The sequence below is a fragment of the Oncorhynchus nerka genome, linkage group LG13, assembly GCF_034236695.1.
Source record: "Oncorhynchus nerka isolate Pitt River linkage group LG13, Oner_Uvic_2.0, whole genome shotgun sequence".
NCBI lineage: Eukaryota > Metazoa > Chordata > Actinopteri > Salmoniformes > Salmonidae > Oncorhynchus > Oncorhynchus nerka.
Genome location: NC_088408.1, coordinates 66,206,058 through 66,221,282, shown reverse-complemented (window position 1 = coordinate 66,221,282; position 15,225 = coordinate 66,206,058). Strand labels below are relative to the sequence as shown.

The window sequence follows — 15,225 nt, the reverse complement described above, 5'->3', positions numbered from 1 at the left end:
GGTTGGGGTCATTGTCCATTTGGAAGACCCATTTGCGACCAAGCTTTAACTGATGTCTTGAGATGTTACTTCAATATATCCACATAATTGTCCGCCTCATGATACAATCTATTTTGTAAAATACACCAGTCCCTCCTGCAGCAAAGAACCCCCACAACATGATGCTGCCACCCCTGTGCTTCACGGTTGGGATGGTGTTCTTCGGCTTGCAAGCCTCCCCCCATTTCCTCCAAACATAACGATGGTCATTATGACCAAACAGTTCTATTTTTGTTTCATCAGACCAGAGGACATTTCTCCTAAAAGTACGATATTTGCCCCCATGTGCAGTTGCAAACCAGTCTGGCTTTTTTATGGTGGTTTTGGAGCAGTGGCTTCTTCCTTGCTGAGCGGCCTTTCAGGTTATGTCGATATAGGGTTCGTTTGCTGTGGATATAGATACTTTTGTACCTGTTTCCTCCAGCACCTTCACAGGGTCCTTTGCTGTTGTTCTGGGATTGATTTGCACTTTTCTCACCAAAGTACGTTCATCTCTAGGAGACAAAACGCGTCTCCTTCTTGAGCGGTATGACGGCTGCGTGGTCCCATGGTGTTTATACCTGCGTACTATTGTTTGTACAGATGAATGTGGTACATTCAGGCGTTTGAAAATTGCTCCCAAGGATGAACCAGACTTGTGGAGGTCTACAATGTTTTTTCTGAGGTCTTGGCTGATTTATTTTGATTTTCCCATGATGTCAAGCAAAGAGGCACGAGTTTGAAGGTAGGCCATGACATAATTTTCTAGAATTTTCCAAGCTGTTTAAAGGCACAGTCAACTTAGTGTATGTAAACTTCTGACCCACTGGAATTGTGATACAGTGAATTGTAAGTGAAATAATCTGTCTGTAAACAATTGTTGAAAAAAGTACTTGTGTCATGCACAAAGTAGATTTCCTAGCACACTTGCCAAAACTATAGTTTGTTAACAAGACATTTTTGGAGTGTTGAAAAACATGTTTTAATGACTCCAACCTAAGTGTATGTAAACTTCCGACTTCAACTGTATGTCTTAAATGCATGGAAATGCACATTATGATTGTGGTGCGTGACATTTTGGCTTGGGGACCCAATAATGACATTTTTAGAAGTATTACATTTTCAAAGTGTTCTCATTGCTCAGAGCACTTATTTCAACTGTTCCCCATAAAATGCAGAGGACGCATTGGAGTTGCTTCAAAGAGCATGCCTTGTACGACGGACTGTTCATGACACCGGTGTTAGGTTCTAAATGAACCTATTAAAACTCACGGATAATTAGTCAAGCTTAAACCAAGTTTATTCACCCATTGGATCAATGCAGCTGCATAAGACCAAATAAATAGTCACACCAGTGGTTATATATATATATACCCCAAATTGTGGTGGAGTCTCCTCCTTCTCTCTAAACATGACATCTTTATTACAAGGCAGGAAGTTAAGTGATACAGGCAATAAACTGTTCCTTCTCCCTTAATGTGACCTGACCTAGCCTCGACCCCCTTCCTCACTAATCCACAGCTCCCCATCTTTATCAGTGCCTGCCAACATATGATCGTCTCCCTGCACTCAGTACATTCCAAGCTTAATTGCCTCCACCATATATATTCCTCCTACAGATAACCATTAACTTCTGGTGTAGACCCTCTAGACCATAGCACTCAATATTTCAATAAGATTCCTGATAATGAACACTATTCAGAACCCAGAATCCATCACCGGTAAAGGTTGCCATTGTCATACTACATGTAACCCTTTGTCACAGGAAACAGTGCCACTCTAAGTCCAGACACACCACCACTATAATAATAGCTATCTTGTTCAGCAGCTGGAGCTTGATACACTTGCTGACTTTACAGCAAAAACAAAACCCAAATCTCACTCGCACACGCACACGCACACCATTTCCAGCCATGCATTCTCCTCTCTCCCCTTACACTAACATTCTCCTCCTCGTAAACACACTGATGTGAGATACACATTTGCTTTAACAAATTGGGAGGTGATTAAAACCTTCTCTATAGAGAGCATGTTCAGGGTAGCCCTGAGTTGTGTCAGGGATGCATATACCCTCTGTCTATAACATTCATATGAACTGAGAATATGAAAGCAGCAGCATAACATGTGTCATGCGTGTCCAACATTATGCAACTGACATCATCATTGGCACCTATTCCAATAACTGATTTGTTATTGTGGATAACTGATACCTGACACCAAACGTTGCTGTTAACTGGATACAACAGGTCACATTGTCCCCTCCCCCTCCCTGGCTCTCCTCTTGCATTCATTAACTCTGTTGTCGGCCGCTCTGATTGGACCAACGGCCTGTGAGTGTCAGCAGACAGCCAGGATGGAGGGATCCTTTCAAATTAAATAAGAGGGAGAAAAAAAATGTCTGCCAATGAATAGTAATAACGGCATTAAGATTAACGAGCACGGTGTGTTAAGAATAATTGCGTCTGTCAGAACATAAAAAATACATGAGCTGGATGGTTTGTTTGGAGACTGGTGGGAAAGCAGCACAGTGATGTGTTTATAGGGGAGGAGACTAATAAAGTGAGGGACCACAGCCAACTGACTGTCCTCTGGTGTACCTGGAGCGGTCCACTCTGGGAACAGGAGGTGACCTTGGACAGGCCAGTGAGATGCACAATGACACACAAAATACCCTACTCTCCATTTTGTGACTCCTGTTTGGCATCAGATAGGAGGTAAATAATATCAGAAAGATAATAGTGAATAGATTTGGAGACTTTTAGCAATTAGCTGTTAATGGAAATGATTGGTATGGCATTAAAGGATTAGACGGCAACTAATAAATCAGCAGCTCAGCTGGCTGCGTTTATTTTGGTTTTACTGAGGTGGGATGAAATAATAACTCCTTCTGTAGTAGTAAAGCCCAGGAAAAGTCATACATACACAGACCTGCAGTGACACAGAGTATGAGAGCTAAGACTAGAGACTCTGGTGAGGGAGAGTCACCCGGATGCTAATGCTAGTGCAGGTCCAGGTAAGGTCAGAGGAAGATGAGTGTTCTGAATATGCTAATCCAAGGCCCTCTGATGTAACCAGGGCCACTCCTTTAGCTTTGTGACATGACGACAAGGCCCATCATAGAGAAGTGATTGGTGGAGATGTCGATGTCATATATGTTCATGTCAAAATAGGAGCTGAAAGTGTGCATGCATGTGTGTGTGCCAGAGGAGGCTGTTGGGAGGCACTATAAGAGGACGGGCTCATTGTAATGGCTGGAATAGAGTGAACGGAACGATATCAAACACACCAAACATACGGAAACCACGTTCGTCTCCGTTCCATTTATTTTTCATTACAGCCATTATAATAGGCCCGTCCTCCTATTGCTCCTCCCACCAGCCTCCTCTGGTGTGTGGGTGTGTATGTGTATGCGCTTGTGTGTGAGAGCAAAAGTAAGCGTTAAATTCCTATTTTTTAAATCTTTAAACCCAATCCTAGCTACAAGGGTTCCGATACAGTTGAACATGGTTTATAAGTACTCTTTCTTGTCAGTGCCCTGTGCAATTAAAGAGATGAAGTCCTCATTCCTTACATTATCACTGTTGGTTCAGTCTGCTCTTGATAGAACATTTGTTCATGACAAAATATAGCCCCTAAAACCCTCCTGGGTCCTCTATTAAGCCCTTGATACGTGCAGGTATAGGTCAGGAAATCAAACTGAACACATCTTCAAAAGACATCAATTTCTTATCAAGAAAATAACTCCATTCAAAGTGTGTGGTGAAATATCAAGCAGGAGACTTCAAGGCAAAATGGAGACCTTTAAAAGTCAGTCGCTGCATCGCTATTTTCTCTGACACCCACTTTTATCTTGTATTCATTGTATCTGTAAACCGCGTTCTCTACTCTTGCAATGAGTGTTCCTCTGATGTAGCCGGAGATTGGAGTGCATTTTGCTCTTGTCTCCTGCAACAAAGAGCAATGCTGTATAGTGTGCCCTGGCAACAAACAACAACAGAATAAACAGTCTCTCCCCCTCCCCCTCTCTTTCCCTGCTGGCCTCATCAGGCCTGCACTCCAGACTAAGACAAGCTACAGTTGGCTTTTAATTGGCCATTTTGCAATCAACAGCCCATCCCCACAAGGATCGTCTCTCCTCAGCAATGCAACGCTCAAGGACCAGCGCTCGGTTTTGAAGTGGCCCCACACAGAGCACAGACTCTAAAACATAGATAAGAACTACAGGGTGTCATGTGGATATTTATATATCTATGGCAAGAAAACAGTCACTTTGTATTTTTAGCTTGTCTCATGTCTAACGTTGGCCTAATGACGTTGACTTTGGCTTGGTGTGTAGTTGATCTGGCTGGGGAGAGTGATCTCTTGTGGGAGGTTTGTTACATGAGCAATGTTGTGTGTTGTCTGTGTCTGTGACTGTGCTGTTGTGAAGTGTGTGGCTCAGTTACAGGTGGGAGACTCACCAGGGGCTTCGATAAGCTGCTTGTAGATTCCCAGGAATGCCGACTCTGCCTCCTTACTGCGCTTGTTCAGAGCGACCACCTGGAGACGACAGGACAGGACACAGCCGTCAGGGTGACACTCGGGCTTCAACATTCAAACTAAACCTTTGCCGAAGGAACATTTAGCGACACATACACACCGAACATCTGCATTTACATGCATTCTCCACTGTTCTGACATATGAAGTAAATAAGCAGCATATAGAGTCGGTGTGCTAACGAGACAGACAGAAACAAAGTTGATGCATCTCCAGAAGGTAATCAGAAGGACGGTACATCACCAACATGTTGCTCTGACGGGGGTTTGTGTGCTGAATTATGTGAACAAGGTGCTGAGCTAATACTGCAAGCTGATATTTGGCCTCTTAAACCCCAACGTTGCGGTGTGTATTGAGGTGACATTTGGCCTGTTCAGCGCAGTTGTGGTGTGCTCTATGAGGCAGGTCAGTGTCTGTGGCCTACATCACACAGGCGCACAGACTCTCCTGCTATTCTCCACTCCACGGGTGATGCAAACCAATTAACAATTCATTTGGATGGACAAAGAAGGGAATTAGTCACCACCTGGCCCCATGGAGAGGGCACCTGCCCTGGTGGGTATGTGGGTTACGGTCCTCATAGCTACAATACACCAGCAGCCCTGTTATCTACTGTAAGTCAGAACAAGTCAATGTCGGAAAGTCTTAGCTTAGCAACTCTCTGAAATACTACATCCGATAGCACAGGAGACTGCTGAGGGGAGGACGGCTCATAATAATGTCTGGAACGGAGTAAATGGAATGGCATCGTACACCGTGGTCTAAGGCACTGCATCTCCATGCAAGGGGCGTCACTACAGTCCCTGGTTCGAAACCAGGCTGTATCACATCCGGCCGTGATTGGGAGTCCCATAAGGCAGCTCACAATTGGCCCAGAGCAATCCGGGGGTGGTTGGGGTAGGCCGTCATTGTAAATAAGAATTTGTTCTTAACCGACTTGCCTAGTTACAGTTTGGCTGTCATTTCGGAACCTTGATGTTATTTTTCCAAACTCTAGACACAAAACTCACAACCAATGATCAAAATGCACATTTTTCAAAACTCTTAACACTTTTTCCAATTGCTTGGATACAATACACATAAAGCTATGATCATTTGTTCATTGAACTAAAATCACCTGTTCAAAATGACACAACTTAACATCAAAGTATTACCATTTCAAAATGCAATTCACACATTACATCTGAGATGACTGTCTATTAATTTCATTACAATGATCTAACTATCAATTGATACAACTGTTCAAATGATAAGCAACTGTTGCATTACTCTTAATGCATAGTTTTATGGAAACTGACAAACAATATTCCATGTTTAGATCATGAAAGTTTCAGGATAACGAGATCCATTGACACCAATTACCGTGGAACATGAACCAATTGGACTACATTATCTATGGATGTAATATTTCATCATCATTCATTATCAGACACTGTTTCTATGGTCCCATGTACCACTTTTCCAGACCATGGTTTCAGATTTGACATTACTGTACACTCACCGGCCACTTTATTAGGTACATCTATCTAGTACCGGGTAGGACCACCTTTTTCCTCCACAACAGCCTGAATTATTCACGGTGTTGTACGTTAAGAGATGCCCTTCTGCACACCACTGTTTTAAACAGCTGTTATTTGAGCATTTGTGGCCTTTCTGTTAGCTGGAATGAGTCTGAACATTCTCCTCTGTCCTCTCTCATTAACAAGGTGTTTTTGCCCACAGAACTGCAGCTCACTGAATGTGTTTTGTTTATCGCACAATTCTCTGTAAACTGTAGAGACTGTAGTGCATAAAAATCCCAGGAAGGCAGCTGTTTCTGAGATGCTGGAATCACCATGTGTAGCATCATCAATCATACCACGGTCAAAGTTGCTTAGATTACTCATCTTGCCCGTTCTAATGTTAGGTTGAACAACAACTAAAACTCTCTACTCTATTAAACTCTCTATGTTGAGTTGCAGGCAGCCACATGATTCGCTGTTCGAATGTAACCTTCTTGGTGAGCTAAATCAGGTCTGTAGAGCTGATGGCGTGACCTATGTCATTGTGTGGGATAATGTCAGGTTCCACCATGCTCAAATGGTGCAAGCATGGTTTCAGGCCCATCCACAATTTACCACCCTGTACTTACCCCCATACTCTCCTTTCCTAAAACCGGTCAATACATTTCAGATTTTGTTCAATGATTCCACGATGTCTGTAGTACTCTCTTTACTAGTCCTTTTACAGTGATTCATTTACGTGTAGTACCATAATGAAACATTTATCACATATTTTGTACTACAACATTTAATGATTGTATGAACAACTACACAGTGAAACTCTCTGTATCTTGTGTGTGGGTGATCTAAATGAATGTTCCTGTGGTATTTCGTGATAAATGAGTTATTTGAACCAATGATTCTGCAAGTGCAAGGTTTCTTTAAAGATATGAATGCACAATGCAATGTTTTGAACATTGGACAGCCTGTGTTACAAGTGATGACCGTTCTGAGTTTTGTGTCTAGAGTTCTGAAAAATGACCACAAGGTTCTGAAATTAGTGCCAAAGGGGTTGTAAAAAATGGTAAATAAAAGGTTGAATAAAATGTCATTTAAAAAAGAAATCAAACATGGGGAAACCGCTCCAGCCACGAGTCCGTTCTCCCAATAAGGTGTCAGCAACTTCCTGTGTCAGATAGGCCACGTCCACTACAAATGTCCCTCCAATCCAAGAAGAAACTCAATTCTAATTATTGTCATCTATTCTCTATAGAATTCCTATCACTGTTGATTACAGTTTTTATCTGATCAAACATAATGACTTCTATTGAAGGAACCCAGTGCATGTTATCGTCTGAGACCTTATTTATTGGTCTGAGTTCAGTTCGACAATGTTATTTGGACCGAGGTCTGAAAACACTTATGAGAATGGTGGAGAAACTGTTTAGAGATGGTTATAAGTAACAACTGTGGGAAAGAGAGAGAGACGGAGAGCCCTTGAATGACTGGAATTGTCTTGTGTCCTCCCCGAAGAGGCATAACGACAGCATCATGTTTAAAGAAATATCATAAAGATCAAGCAAATCCCTCCCACTCGGAACTGCGAGCCGGAGTTCATGGAAAATGGAAAGGCTGGAGCCCAATCGATATAGATGCAACAGTCTGCAGCTACCAGCCAGCCATCTCTCTCTCTCTCTCTCTCTCTCTCTCCTCTCTCTCTCTCTCTCTCTCTCTCTCTCTCCTCTCTCTCTCTCTCTCTCTCCTCTCTCTCTCTCTCTCTCCTCTCTCTCCTCTCTTTCTCTCTCTCTCTCCTCTCTCTCTCTCTCCTCTCTCTCTCTCTCTCTCTCTCTCTCTCTCATCAGCTTCTTGATATGCCACAGCTATCAAGTGGATGGATTATGTTGGCAAGGCAGAAATTCTCACTAACAGGGATGTAAACAAATTTGTGCACTAAATACGTATTTTTGTGCGTATGAAAGATTTATGCGATCTTTTATTTCAGCTCGTGAAACATAGGACCAACACTTTACATGTTGCGTTTATATTTTTGTTCAGTGTATATATAGCAGGTTGTGTGAACTCACCAGGATCTGTTTCAGACGGACGCCCTGTCCCTGTCCTTGTCCATGTCCCTGTCCTTGTCCTGTCTACCTTTCTAAAGAATACATCAAATAAGACCCTGAACTGCACATGCAAAACGCACACGACCTGTGAACGCAACAGACTCCATTTCCCACAGACACGGGGGTCTCCTGGCCCTCCATCACCCTTTAACGAGAGAACACGGAGATTACCTCCACAATCACACCATTAACCTGTCTGCAGCCGCTAGAGGAGACATCAATCACACTCCGGATGCCTCCTCACGTCAGCACACTCGGTATGCGTAACCCTCTCCCCTCATGCACGCTGCCACCGCCATCATCAAAGCACCTCGGAGGTGTCACGCATAATGTGGTCTGATCTGAGTGACTCGTCTTCCTCTGGACCTGATGCTAATCTACCTTCAGCCAAACACATGGGATTAGCTTCCGTCCCCTGGTACCACACAAATTACACTATGGAGAGGTATGGTATAAATAATGTATGTTTCAGCAAAGGTACGGTGGTAGTAGGACAATGTATCTAAACCTATTCCATGTTAGCCAGTTTGACCGTAAAATGATCGAATATGGCTTCTCTGGGAGGGATGTGGGGAACAATCATTTTACAGGCAGCAGGAGTAAACCCCCAGATATTTATTGTAGGGAAATAGAGAGAGAAAGAGAACGAGAGAGAGAATGAGAGAAAGAGAGAATGAGAGAGAGAGAGAAAAAGAGAACGAGAGAGAGAGAGAACAAGAGAGAGAGAGAGAATGAGAGAGAGAGAGAAAGAGATAACGAGAGAGAGAGAGAGAGAGAGAGAGAGAAAGAGAGAGAGAACGAGAGAGAGAAAGAAAGAGAGAAAGCGAGAGAGAGAGAGAGCGCGAGAGAGAGAGAGAGAGAGAGAGAGAGAGAGAGAGAGAGAGAGAGAGAGAGAGAGAGAGAGGAAACCTGTTAGAGGTGGACCATAACTCTTCACAGAGGACCAGTCCGTGTGGGCTGGCTACTGCTGCTGTCTCCAGCACTGCTGGGAAATGCTTACTGAGGCCTAGGAGGATACTTATAGTGAAACACATGGTCGAATTGTGGGTCTGTTTGCATGTGTGTGTGTGTGTGTGTGTGTGTGTGTGTGTGTGTGTGGTGTGTCAACATGTGAGAAGAGAAGAATAAATAATGGCAAAAGATGAGTTTAACATAAAGAAGTGCAGGGAAGAGAAAGGCAGACAGGCACTGAGCTACAGACAGAGACAGAGAGGGCGAGAAAGAGGTTCCCATAAAGACTGCAATTAGCAATTATGCAGACATCAATTACAATTATCACAACTGGTGATTATGCAATTATCACTCTAAATCCTTTTTTTTTAACCAGAATGCCACCTCCTGTGATTTGGGTGTTTGAGGACAGGTTGTGCGATGATGCAGGTGATTAGAGTGTGTGACGTGGCGGGGGTGTTAGGTGTGTGTGACGTGGCGGGGGTGTTAGTGTGTGTGTGTGTGTGTGTGTGTGTGTGTGTGTGTGTGTGTGTGTGTGTGTGTCCGAATGTGTTTGTGTGTGTGCATGGACGTGTGAGTTAGTAAGATTATTGCTGCTGGTGGATGAGAGAGGTGGTGTGTGTGTGTGTGTGTGTGTGTGTGTGTGTGTGTGTGTGTGTGTGTGTGTGTAAGGGACTGGGAATGTATGGTAGCACATTCCCAGAGGCCTCTAAATTACCTGTCATCTGCACATGATGCAAAGGTCAGCTCACAATCATGGGAGTCGGTCCTCTGTGCTGCTCACAGAGACCCAACAGAGCCCAGGAGCTGACAGTGTGTCACCACAGCCCCAGTCAGCCTGAATGCCTATTAGAACAACACACTGGGAATTCCACCACCATGCAGCAAGTGACAACACCCTTATGGCATCCTTATGGGCGGTGGGGAAAAAACACCATTCTGTGGGTGCAGAGAGGGACAGTGGGAACTATAGGGGAGTACAGTTATTGCTACTATGCTGTCATCAGTGCTTGTTTTTCCTTGAGTGTTAAGAGGAGGAGAGAGGGAAAAGAGGGATGAACCGGTGTGGAGTGAGTGATGAGTGGGTAGAGGATAGGGACACAAGCAAAACACACTCGCACACACACTCTTCTTCAGGCGATGAAAGGAGGAAGCCGTGTGTTTGATGAGTTTGATACCTTTACATGTATTCCGTTCTAGCCATTACTATGAGCCTGTTCTCCCCAATGAAGGTGCCACCAACCTCCTGTGCCTGACATACATCCCGCCCCCACGTCAGAACCAATCAGCAGCTCCTAGTCACCCAGTTACACTCCCATCCACAAGGAACCAAGGCTGCCCAGATCCACCCTCCTCTAGCTCACAACTCCCAAACCTGACTAACCACACCCTCATCCTAACATCTAAGGTCATTTCATGATGTGCTTCTGTCACAGTGCTCTTTGAGCCAATCAGTGGGTAAAAGTAATCAATAAAAAAACTATCTAACCAATCAATAACAAAACAATCAATAATTGCAATCTAACCAATCAATACTAAACCAATCAATAACACTCACCAATCAATACTAAACCAACTCCAAACAATCATTTATAAGCAAATCAATAATATCAATCAATCTAACCGATCAATAACACACCAATCAATAAATGATATATTATTAATCTATAACAGTGGACCATAACTCAATAACAGGGGTTGTACACCAGATTGTTGTAAAATAACTGAATCTAAAGAGAGCCCTCTAGAAGTAGCTAGAGTACAGAGAGACAGAGAAAGAGAGAGAGACAGAGAAAGATATATATATATATATATATATATATATATATATATATATATATATATATATATATATATATATATAATATGACATTTGTAATGTCTTTATTGTTTTGAAACTTCTGTACTTATTTATTTATTTATTGTTTATTTCACTTTTGTATATTATCTACCTCATTTGCATTGGCAATGTTAACACATGTTTCCCATGTCAATAAAGCCCCTTGAATTGAAATTGAATTGAAAGAGAGAGAGACAGAGAAAGAGAGAGAGACAGAGAAAGAGAGAGAGACAGAAAGAGAGAGAGACAGAAAGAGAGAGAGACAGAAAGAGAGAGACTGTAACGATCGTTGTCCTCCTCGGATGAGAAATAGGAAGGATCAGACCAAAACGCAGCGTGGCAAGTGTCCATGTTAATTTTAATAAATAAACTGAACACTGCAATAAGCATAAAAACAACATAGAGAGAGAGAGAGTGAACGAAACAGTTCTGTAAGGTGAAGACACACAAAACAGAAAACAACTACCCACAAACACAGGTGGGAACAGGCTACCTAAGTATGGTTCTCAATCAGAGACAACGATAGACAGCTGCCTCTGATTGGGAACCATACCAGGCCAAACACAGAAATACAAAACATAGAACAAAAACATAGAATACCCACCCCAACTCACGCCCTGATCAGGACGTGACAGAGACAGAGACTGAGATAGACAGAGAGAGAGAAAGAGAGAGAGAGAGAGACAGAGAGAGAGAGACAAAGAGAGAGAGAGAGAGACAGAGAGAGACAGAGAGAGACAGAGAGAGGCAGAGAGAGACAGAGAGAGAGACAGAGAGAGAGAGAGAGAGAGAGAGAGGCAGAGAGAGAGAGAGAGCGAGAGAGACAGAGAGAGAGAGAGAGAGAGAGAGGGAGAGAGAGAGAGAGAGAGAGAGAGAGTGTGTGTGTGTGTGTGTGTGTGTGTGGGTAATGACACAGGCAGAGCCGTGAGCAGATCTCCAGCAGATCAAGGTAGAGTAGAGTAATCCTGATGGACATGGCACGGTGAGCTCCGTGTGAGACAGAACACTGTGAGGCATTAAACTCAGATCAAAGCCCCACTCGGCTCTGCCATCCTGCAGGTGTTTAGTAGGCTTGGTCCCCCCACCACCACCACCATCACCATACAGTGGAACAGAACAACAGAGCCAGCCAGCAGCTCCACCCACACGACAAAACCCAACACAAACCTCTGCTTAACACCTCAAAGTCACCGCAAAGTCAAGACAGACACAGAGGGAGACAGACAAAGAAAGGAAAACAAATCTTTTTTGAAAGTCTTTGTAGTTCAAAAGACAGGAGCCTTTATTTCTTTTTGAGACAAAAGATTCAAAATGTTTGAAGTGTTGAGTGACCTAATGGTTGGAAAGCGTGTGTCTGAAGAAGAGGAGTCGCAGTGACATGACAGGAGAGTAAGGGGAATGCACTGAGAATGAAGAGATAGGGAGAGACAGTGGGGTGAAAGGAGGAGCATATCATATGAAATGTAGTTAAGAGAGGGACATTCCAGCATTGAAGGAGAATACTATAGTGGGGACGAAAAGAGTGGAGGGTGTGAGGAGAAAGTGGAGAAGATAGTAAGGGATGATTTTCAAGGCAAAGGGACTGCTCTCATTCCTGGATGGCCCCCGTGAACAATGCCACCGCAGAGAAGGGTATGCCAGCTTGAGGCCAGTAGTGGAGCCCGGCACCCACCAGTGGCACATGCTTGGCACAGCAGCATCTCTCCCTCAGACACATGAAAACAATGTATCTTCCACCTGGCCTACGACATGTCCAAGGTGAGACGGCACGGCCGAGACAGAGGGCGTGTTCTGCCATGATGGATAGCGTTCTCCAGCCACCTCTCCTGTCTCTCCCTCTCAGAAGGCTGGTGACTTTCCAGTGAAGCAATTATCATTGCAGAATGCATAATAGCCTAATAAATTAAAGGTGTCAGCCCTGCCTTTGTTTCACTGTAGAGGAACATCATGCCAAACCTGCATTCTCTCAATGGAGAGTGCCTGATGAACGAGTGCTGAATGGGGGTTCAGAGGCACAGCTGACAGAGAGGAAACCAAAAGCTCGCTGTTTGCAATGAACAGTAAGAACAAGGGAAAGTGTGACTCTGAACAGCCAACATCTGATGGCAAGCGTCTCGAGACAAATTGGTGACATTGAATTGAGACCTATTGTGTGTTCCAGAACTGTCTGTAATAATACTACTAATAATAATGACCAAACAATGACATCCATTTCCACTATCAGCTGTCAGTAGTAATCTCCCCTGGGGGACACAGGTCTCCAATAAGTAAGACTGCTTAAGGTGATGATAGGTTTTTACTCATCACGTTAACAAAACAACAAGACTACTTCCTGCGAACAGGGCTGGCTGTGACAGCACTATCAGCAGTGAAGCAGTCCCTTCCCCTCCCCACCAGTACGACATATCATTTGTCCTGTCAGATTTTCCTCTTTCACTCATCTTATCGAGGCTGCTGGAAAACAGGCAACTGCAGAACAAATCAAATAAATAAAATAAGGGGAACTGTAGAGAGCAGTGAATGATGTGGCTGCTAGGAGAGGGAGACAGCACAGAGACTCATCACATTCTCATCCCCAGCTAAACATACTAGCACATTTGAACAAGACTTAATAAAACCTGTGTGTGTGTGTGTGTTTCAAAGGGGGTGGTGGTTGTTGGAGGTTGATAATCAGCAGGGGCTTATTGTAGAGTACATTGACTCTAATAGGAGCCGGCTCTGCGGTTGTATGCTGCTCTCAGCTCCCACTGTGAGGAGAGTTTTACATAATTAATGACTGTTGATGTTTCCCAGGTAATCGCCCGGCAAATTCACTCCAGACTCGGCTGCCACCATCGGCGGTTCCGCTGAGAATAAGCGACACTGGAACAGACAGGTTACATTACAGGCATAAACAAGGCAATTTTGTACAGTGTCTTCAGACATTAACGTGAGCTGTTCAGGGCCATGATTCAAGTTCCTTCAGAGAAATACTGGGAGAGAGAGAGATTTTCTCTGTCTTGTAACCTACAGAGGATTTGAGATTGATGCTACTAAAGCCTGTGCTTGTGTGTATCACATATTCTGTAAGAAGTATAGAGCTAGATAAAGGCACAGCAGCTATTCCGGGAAACAATGAGGAAACCAAATGTATTATAATTTATACTAGACTGCTGAAGATGTCCATTTGAGCATGTGTGTGTTGGAGTAAATGGTGTATTAAAAACAAAAAACTAAGTTTTAAGTGAGAATAGGCATTGGTCTGAAGTCGAAAAAGAAAGGAAATTCACATGAGCACCACAATGCCGATTCCACCCATGTTTTCCAGCACACCGCTTTGACCTATTACAGGAGCTATGTTGGTATTGTACTTCAAACTATGTGTAGGCAGGTTGCTTAGGATTCAAACCTTCACAAACAGCCTAATTCATACTCTTAGAAGAGCTGCTTCCACAATAATGTGATTTGTACTGGATACAAGGTAAAGTATTGGATTCTTCACACACCACAGTAAGACATTATCCCATTACGCTACTTTTCATGATTTTTTAAAATTAAATGAAAGCAACCTATGCTTTTATACTTACGAGACCATCAGGCTTGATTGGGCTGTTTTGTCTTGTAATAATGTGGTGCATGCATCTATTTCCTTAAACCTTTATTTTAGCAATACCTTTCATAAAAAAAGAATAATCATAACAACATCCTTGTTTGTACTTGAATGAATTATTGCATTAAAGATGGTGACGCAACAACAATACACATTTACAATAAGCCTATTTCTAAAAATACATACGCCTAGGGGTGTGGCGAGTAGTCAGACAAAACAAGTATCGTAACGGATATGGGCAATTTTCTAGATACAATTATGATTTGAGAATTTTTGTAATGATCAGATTTTCTTTTTAAAAATGTTTTAATTCGGGTGCCAGCAAGCATATTTCTCATGTCAGTCACAGAGTTCCTAAACCATACTGTACTGTCTTTGAGTCAGTCATGTGAGTGGTCTTAATAAATAAATAGTCTAGTTTGCCTGTCTGTAAAGAGAAGGTTGATCATGCTGCTCTGATGTGATAGAGTGGAGCTGTTTTTCTCAGGTCCACTCCGCTTCATAATTTCACCCGATCACTTTTCCTCACATGTTTTCAGTCTTGATCATTTAGATTGCTGCTGCCTGCTACTATGATAAATCACATTACGCGGACGTTTGCTATCAAGCTATCAATGTGCATAATATCTAACAAGTGGGGCAAGAGAAGGAAAATTGAGGAAACGCTAATGCGCATTCTGACAGAG

General features: G+C 43.2%; 1 protein-coding gene across 1 annotated transcript in view; it reads right to left on the bottom strand.

Annotated features, from left to right (window-relative positions):
- LOC115139922 (homeobox protein cut-like 2) overlaps nt 1-15,225 on the bottom strand; it is a 125,900-nt gene that overhangs the window by 29,938 nt on the left and 80,737 nt on the right. The window contains 1 exon segment of the mRNA XM_029677798.2: nt 4,479-4,557. Coding sequence (XP_029533658.2) covers nt 4,479-4,557 — 79 coding nt within the window.